At 54.5% G+C, this 6,892-nt stretch overlaps 1 protein-coding gene across 1 annotated transcript; it reads right to left on the bottom strand.

The window, feature by feature from the left end:
- Positions 1-525: 525 nt before the first annotated feature.
- Positions 526-6,141, bottom strand: C1QB (complement C1q B chain). The gene is made up of 3 exons (XM_022551915.2): positions 6,012-6,141; positions 2,371-2,573; positions 526-1,238 (listed from the first exon to the last, which is right to left on the bottom strand). The coding sequence occupies exons 1-3, from the start codon at positions 6,104-6,106 to the stop codon at positions 664-666; spliced, it is 873 nt and encodes a 290-aa protein (XP_022407623.1). The 5' UTR covers positions 6,107-6,141; the 3' UTR covers positions 526-663.
- Positions 6,142-6,892: the final 751 nt, after the last annotated feature.

Below are 6,892 nucleotides of genomic sequence, written 5' to 3' on the forward strand. Positions count from 1 at the left end.
GATTCCAAGGTCACTTAAGACTGAAGAAAGGCTCCTTGATCCCTTGGGTGGAGGTTTGTGACGTTACACAGAGAATACCCCTTTAGGGGCCTAGATGCCTTGCCTTGAAAGAGGTCTCAGTTATCAGTGGGCAGACCTGCCCTCCCAGCTCTTCTGTGGGATCGAGGGCAATCCCTTCATCCCTCTGATCCTCAGTTTTCTCATCTGTGAATTGGGCATGATTTAACCTATCTCCAAGGATGAGTGCGAGGATTAATGAGAGAAGGGGGAAAGGGTCTAGCCCAGTGTTTTGAGCATATACGTGCTCAACAGATGGTGTTCCCTCCCCATCTCCCATTGTGCGTCTGGCACAGAACTGGACACAAAGTCTGGCCCTCCAGTCACCACCAACTAGATAGAGCTTCTGCTTTCAGAGCTCATTCATTCATTCATTGTTCAGTCATTCAAGCAGCATTCAAGCAATATTTCTGAGCACCTACTATGTGCCAGTCGCTGGCACACAGATTTGAATTAGACCACTGTCCCTTGGCCTTGAAAAGTTTATTTACTCATTCATTCAGCAATATCCATGGAGCCCTACTGTGTGTTTTGGCTGTGTGGGGGCTGGTGTTGGGGGTAAAGAGAGCGTGGCTGGCAGGGGAGGGGGTGAATTGGACCCACAGGTCACACCTCTGCATCTGGGAAGAGCAGGAACCCGGTGAAAATGCTGTTGGCCCCATCGATGCCTACCAGGGCGTTCTTGTCGGTGGCCTGCAGGAAGACGGTCTCCCCCAGCCCCAGCTTGAGCACGACACTGCCCGTGGTGACCTGGAAGGTGTTGTAGACATAGTCGCAGAAGGTGAGCACCTTCTGTGTCTCCTCCCGGCCCCGCATGAGGTTTACGCACAGGTTCCCTCGAGAGCTGGCATGGTAGGTGAAGTAGTAGAGGCCGGGCACCCTGCACGTGAACTTGCCGTTTCGATACTCGTAGTTGTTGTTGGTGTTGGTGATCACGTGGTCGAAGCGGATGACCTGGTCCCGCCTCAGGGGGCTGTTGATGGTGCGTGTGGCCGAGAAGGCGATTTTCTGCGTGGCCTTGTAGTCTCCTGATTCGCCCTTGGGGCCGTGGGCTCCGGGAGGCCCTGGGGCACCTTTGGGGCCAACGGGGCCCTTGGGGCCGACTTTTCCTGGAATCCCAGGAAACCCTGGGTCCCCCTTCTCTCCAAGCTCACCGTGGTCTCCAGCTAGCCCCGGCAGCCCTGGAAGGCAGAGACAAGAGATATGAGGGGGCCAGAGATCGCTGAGAACCCGGAAGGAGCTGGGCTGGGAGGCAGGGAGCCTGGCTGCGTAACCTCAGACAGGTCCCCGCTTTTCTCTGGGCCTCAGCTCCCCATCTGTGAACAAGAGGACGGGATGTCGGGGAGGGCCCCCGAGTTTCCTTCCAGCCCAGCTTTCTGAGTCTGAGACGTGCTTGACAGTAATGGGGACCGATGCCCGTGGGTTGGGGAGCGGCGTCTCCCTCAGGAAGGTGCTGGACCTGCCCTCCTCACCAGCTCATACAGGCTTAAGCCTGGAGCAGGGATCAGGAATTCCGGGCACATGTGCTATCCGTCTCCACCCCCTCCCTGATGGCACATATCCCTCATCAATCACGCATTCTTTCTTGCTGAACCTGGAAGTATTAGAATCCTTCTCACTCCACCACTCCAAACAGCTACTCCTCCTTGGTTTGGCAGAACACAAGATAAAACCTTTTCCAGTAGAGTGGCTGTGAACATGGGCTCAGGGGACAGGCAGATGTGTTTCTCATGTCACATCTGCCATCGTTAGTTGGGTCACCTTGACTGGGTCACATTCTCCCAGGCTCAGCTTCCTCACCTGTAAAATGGGGATGATGATGTTTTGTGGGATTGTGAGATTATGTGAAGAGAGCGGAAGGCTATGGTTAAATGAGCGCATGAACTACATCTCACAGGAGGGTTTTATGGCAGGAAGTCTCATTTGAACCCTGTGACAACTCTGACAAAGAATCATTATCCACATTTTACAGGTGAGGAAATAGCAATTCAGAGAGGCGAAGCCACCTACCCTGGAGGTAACAACCCAGGACTGTGTGACTGCAGTGGATTTAGTGGTAAGAGAGCCATGGTTTGGCCTCAGCCTCAACATTTACTGGGTTCCCTTGAGCAAGTCAGTAGCCTTTCGGACATCAGTCTTCCCATCTGTAAAATGGGAATCAGAATTCCTTCCTTGCAAAGTTATTGTGGAGGGCTCAGCAAACTGATGGATTTGCAAGTGTTTTGCAATCCTTAAGGTGGGCAACTGGGACTTGGGAGGTAGGAGATGGGGCCTTGGTCAGTGACACTAGTCTGTTCCCAAAGTCCACAGTACCTTTCTCTCCCTTTATCCCTGGAGTCCCTGGTTTGCCATCGGAGCCCGGTGCCCCGGGGATGCCCGGGATGCCAGGGATGGCCGGGTGCCCAATGCAGCCACTCTGGGCCCGGGAGACGTGGAGCAGACTCAGGAGCATCAGCGGCAGCAGCACTGGGACGCTGCCCCGCGGGGTCTTCATCATGGCCCTGCTCAGCTGCTTCCTGTGTGTGTGGCGGCAGGGGACAAGAAGATGCGGTAGGTTACAGCCATGGTTTGTTCATTCATTCCTTCACTTGTTCCTGTGTTCACTGAGTGCCTTATCCCCCGGACCCTGTTCTGGGCGCTGGAGATTCGCTGGTGAACAAGACAGATGTGGTCCCTGCCCTCATGGAGCTGACAGTCTGGGAGACGATAAACAGGTCAACATACAAGTCAATAGAACTAGTTATAGGCCGTGGTGAGTGCCCTGGCTGAAATGAAAGGCTGCCTGGAGGGCTGGTTTTGTGAGGGAAGTCCTCCCACCAGGAAAGTCTATAGACATTCCCACCAGGAAAGTTTTTTTTTTTTTTTTTTTTTTTTTGCGGTACGTGGGCCTCTCACTGTTGTGGCCTCTCCCGTTGCGGAGCACAGGCTCCGGACGCGCAGGCCCAGCAGCCATGGCTCACGGGCCCAGCAGCTCCGTGGCACGTGGGATCCTCCCAGACCGGGGCACGAACCCGTGTCCCCTGCATCGGCAGGCGGACTCTCAACCACTGCGCCACCAGGGAAGCCCTATCCATTCATTATTGATGGGCATTTGGGAAGTTTCCACCTTTTGCCGACTGTGACTAGTGCTAATGTGAACATTCATGTACAAGGATTTGTTTGAAACTTGTTTTCAGTTCTTGAGTATATACTCAGGAGTGGAATTACTGGGTCTTACGGTAATTCTGTGTTTAACTTCTTGAGGGATCCTCAGCCTACTGTTAAGTCTCCTCAATAACATCTCTGCCAAGGCCCCTTCCGTCCATGACTTGTACCATCTCAGTGATGGGAAGCTCATTACCTTCTGAGGCAGCCCATTCCACCTCTGCCCAGATGCAAATTCTCTCCATCTTTCCAGGCCCAGGTCAAAGCATTTTTCCTCCAGGAAGCCTTCCCTCATAACCCCTCAGCCCACAAAGGCTGAGTAGTTTCCTGCTCTTAAAATAGGAGAGCATAGGGGTCCCTGCTCATCTCCCAAGATAACCATGGGGAGCCAGGTGAGGCCATGGCTGGGGAAGAACCATCGGGTTTGGGGCTCTAGTTCAGACCCGTAGCTGAGGTTGTCTGATCCTCACAGCGCTCCAGGGAAGTGGGTTGTGATTATTTTCCCACCTTGCCGATGAGGAAACTGAGATGCAAACATTAGAAAACAGCCCTCCCCAAATCACCCAGTGAGCTGGCTGATGGTGGGGCTGTGGCCAGACCCCTGCCCCCTCTGCCTCATGAGGCCTGTGCCAGCCCAGAAAAACCTGCTGATGTGGGGCTCATGTGCTCAGAAAGTCAGCCTCAGCCCCCTTGTTCTCTTAATCAGTTCATGGCTCAGGCCAGGAGCTGAATTAGACCGGGGGCTGTACTGGGTACCAAGGAAAGGGGCGCTGCAAATGTGGGTGCGACCAGGGCCACGAGTGACCGGCTTAGGCTCTGTCACGCTCCCAAGAGAGGGGGGCTCTGGGGACGATCCTGCTTATCTGGCTGGAGGTTTTACACAACGACAATTTGACACCCTGAATAATCAATGCGTTGGGCACTTAGCAGGTGCCAGGCTCTGTGCCAAACACTTCACGGGCCACATTCTCTCATTTAATTTGGTCCTTACAGCAGCCCCCTGGGAAAGCACCCCTGCTTTCTCATTTCACAGACGAAGAAACTGGGCAGTGGAGAGGGCGGGAACCTCGATCAAGGTCACGCAGCCCCGTTGTGGCTGAGATTCAAACCCGCTCCCCATTCAAACCCATCCAAACACCACGGGGTGTTACATTAAGAGGCCTCCCTACCTGGTGGTTAAAACATGGGCTTTGGAGCCAGACAGACTGACAGAAGGAGCTACAGCCTGGGTTGTACTTAGAGCAGTGCTGGTTGTGGGCCGGTGCGTGGTGATGGCTTTTACCATTACTATTATTTCTGCTGTTGTTTGGCAGCAAACATTCACCAAAGGTGAGGGGCCTGGAGTGTCATAAGGAAAGGGACACTGCCAGGGTCCAAACCAGGCCTGTGCCCCTTCTTAGCTATGGGCCTTAGGCCAGTTGCTTCTCTCTGACCACAGCTTCCCCTTCTGTAAAAGGGAGATAATAGTAATCTCTACCTCACAGCGTTGGCGGCAGGACAGATGCGTTAGGGCTCGCGACAGCCCGACATGTTGGAAGTGCTTTGTGAATATTAGCTAGTTTTTTTATTATCACTGTCATCTGAGAGTCCCCAGGTTTCAGGACACAACGGAGGATGCTTGGAAAAGTAAAAAAGAATCCGGTCCCTTTGGGAGATTGGGCTCAGGGAGAGGAGGTCTCTCAGGTGCAGGCAGCACAGAGGTGGGGAGCCCTGGCCACCTGCCGGGGGGTGGGCGTTTGAGGGGAGCAGGGTCCTGACCCATGATGAGACTTGGGCTTTTTCGGGGGAGCCGGAGGTGGGGGGGTAGTGGGGAGATCTGGGTTCTGGCCCATTTCAGGGGCCAGCGAGCCTCAGACTTGGGCAAGGACTTAAAGCTCATCCGGTGACCACCCCTGGCCTTTACCGCCTGTCACCGCCGTCAGCCTGGCTCCTCACATGCTCCCCATACCAGCCGCCCTTCCATCTCCTTCCAGCCCCAAGAGCCCCTTTGCCCCTGACTTTGAGTCAGGCCAACTTGACCTTGAACTCCCACTCTGCTGCTGCCTCGCTGCAGGACTTCAGGCAAGTGCCTTAACCTCTCTCTGAGCCTTTGGCAAAGTTAATTTCAAACTGACAGGGCTGCCGGAGGATTACACGCGAGGGAACCTAGAAGGAGCCAGGTCCCTAGTGCAGTGCCCAACCCCACACCCTCCTTCACAAGCCTTATTGAGTGGTATCAGTACTAACTAACAACTCATCACAACCCCGCCTGCAAGTCAAATCATTTCGTTGAAAGAGTCAAGCTGAGTTTTCTCATCTGACTGTGAGGAAATAAGAGAAGGCGGGTGCTGGAGAAATGCCGGGCTGAGCAGAGGGGACCCTGGATTCTAATTCCATCCCTGCCTCTGACAAAGCTTGCACCAGGTAGTGTGCTAAGAGCTGGCTGAGCTGATGTATCCTTTAGGGCTCACAGCAGCCCTGAAAGGTTCTGATATCCCCGGAGAGGGTCCAGACTGAGACGGGTCATGTGACTTGGCTCAGATCACCAGCACCTGAGAGGCAGAAGCAGGGCTCAGCTCCAGTCTTGGTGACTCCAAAGCCTGTATCCTGGTGCCTCCCCATCACCTGGGACCCCAGGTAGCAGCAGACTCCCAAGCTGACCCCCAGAGAGTTTGACTCCCGAGGTCTGAGATTGGGCCCAGGAATCCTCCCTGTCAGACACTCCAGGTGGCTCTGAGGCAGGGGATGCAGGGCCTATACTTTGGGATCACCACCCTCTGCCATATTGGTCCTGCCCGCCAGTCCCCCCAGGCGCCAAGCCCCATCCTTACCTGGGAACCTGGCGTCCTCTGATGCCGCTGGGCTGGGCAGCAGTGGGACAGGCAGCTGGGAGCCTCCTGTTCTCAGTCCAAAGCGGAAGTTCCATTCTCCAGCGAGAACGAGGGCCTTCCCCTGACGGTCCCCTCCCAGGGACCCAGCAGGCCGGCCCCCCTCCCTGTCACCCCACTCTCACCCTGTTCTGCTGTCCTCAGGCAGTTTCAGGTCCCGTTTCTGCAATCTGGAGGGTTTACTGTAAATAGGACGGGTGGGTGGCCAGTTTGGTTTTGCCAGCTCAGCAGCTGTGGGGGAATCGGGCTGTTCCGGGAGAATGTCCACAACTGGGGGCTTGCCTGCCAAGGCCCCTGACCTCATGAATTTCTTCAGGAACATGGGTGTTCCTCAATGAAATGGAAACATGGCTGCCCTGGTGCCCGAGGGCTGGATTTGGAGTCAGGAGCCTTGACTCATATGCTGGCTCTGCCACTTACCAACTAAACATTCTCAGCCAAGGGAACCCAAGGGAGCCCCCATTTCCTCTGCCATATGGTGGGACCATAATTGTACTTGCTCTACAGATTGCACTGGGGGGCTCAGATGGGATAGTGGAGAAAGAGGAGGGTAAACTGTAAAGTGCTGTGCACACGTTAATTGTTAATATCATACCATGTCCCAGGCCTCCCCTTTCTGGGCTCATCTTCTGCTTTCTTTCCCTTCTACACCCCGGCTCTTTCCCTGTTCTCAGAAAATAATCTAATAATGAAAAATGAATTTTAAATGTGGTCATTATTTGCTTATACCCCTTCCTCTGCTTCCAGCGGACCTGTAGCTGATGACTATAATCGGCACAGCCAGGAGCCTGTTGCTCGTTGATCCTGGCATCACAGCAAGTTAG

Source organism: Delphinapterus leucas, chromosome 1 (assembly GCF_059928025.1).
Source record: "Delphinapterus leucas isolate spDelLeu-1000000601 "Yukka" chromosome 1, BTC_Dleu_Yukka2, whole genome shotgun sequence".
NCBI lineage: Eukaryota > Metazoa > Chordata > Mammalia > Artiodactyla > Monodontidae > Delphinapterus > Delphinapterus leucas.

What these genes read in the sequence shown, in the direction of transcription:
- C1QB (XM_022551915.2), bottom strand. Translation starts at nt 6,106, where the DNA reads ATGGAACTTCCGCTTTGGACTGAGAACAGGAGGCTCCCAGCTGCCTGT. An exon ending in AGAGGACGCCAGGTTCCCAG is followed by an intron (nt 2,574 to 6,011) that starts GTAAGGATGGGG and finishes CCACACACACAG; the next exon opens with GAAGCAGCTGAGCAGGGCCA. An exon ending in AGGGATAAAGGGAGAGAAAG is followed by an intron (nt 1,239 to 2,370) that starts GTACTGTGGACT and finishes TCTGCCTTCCAG; the next exon opens with GGCTGCCGGGGCTAGCTGGA.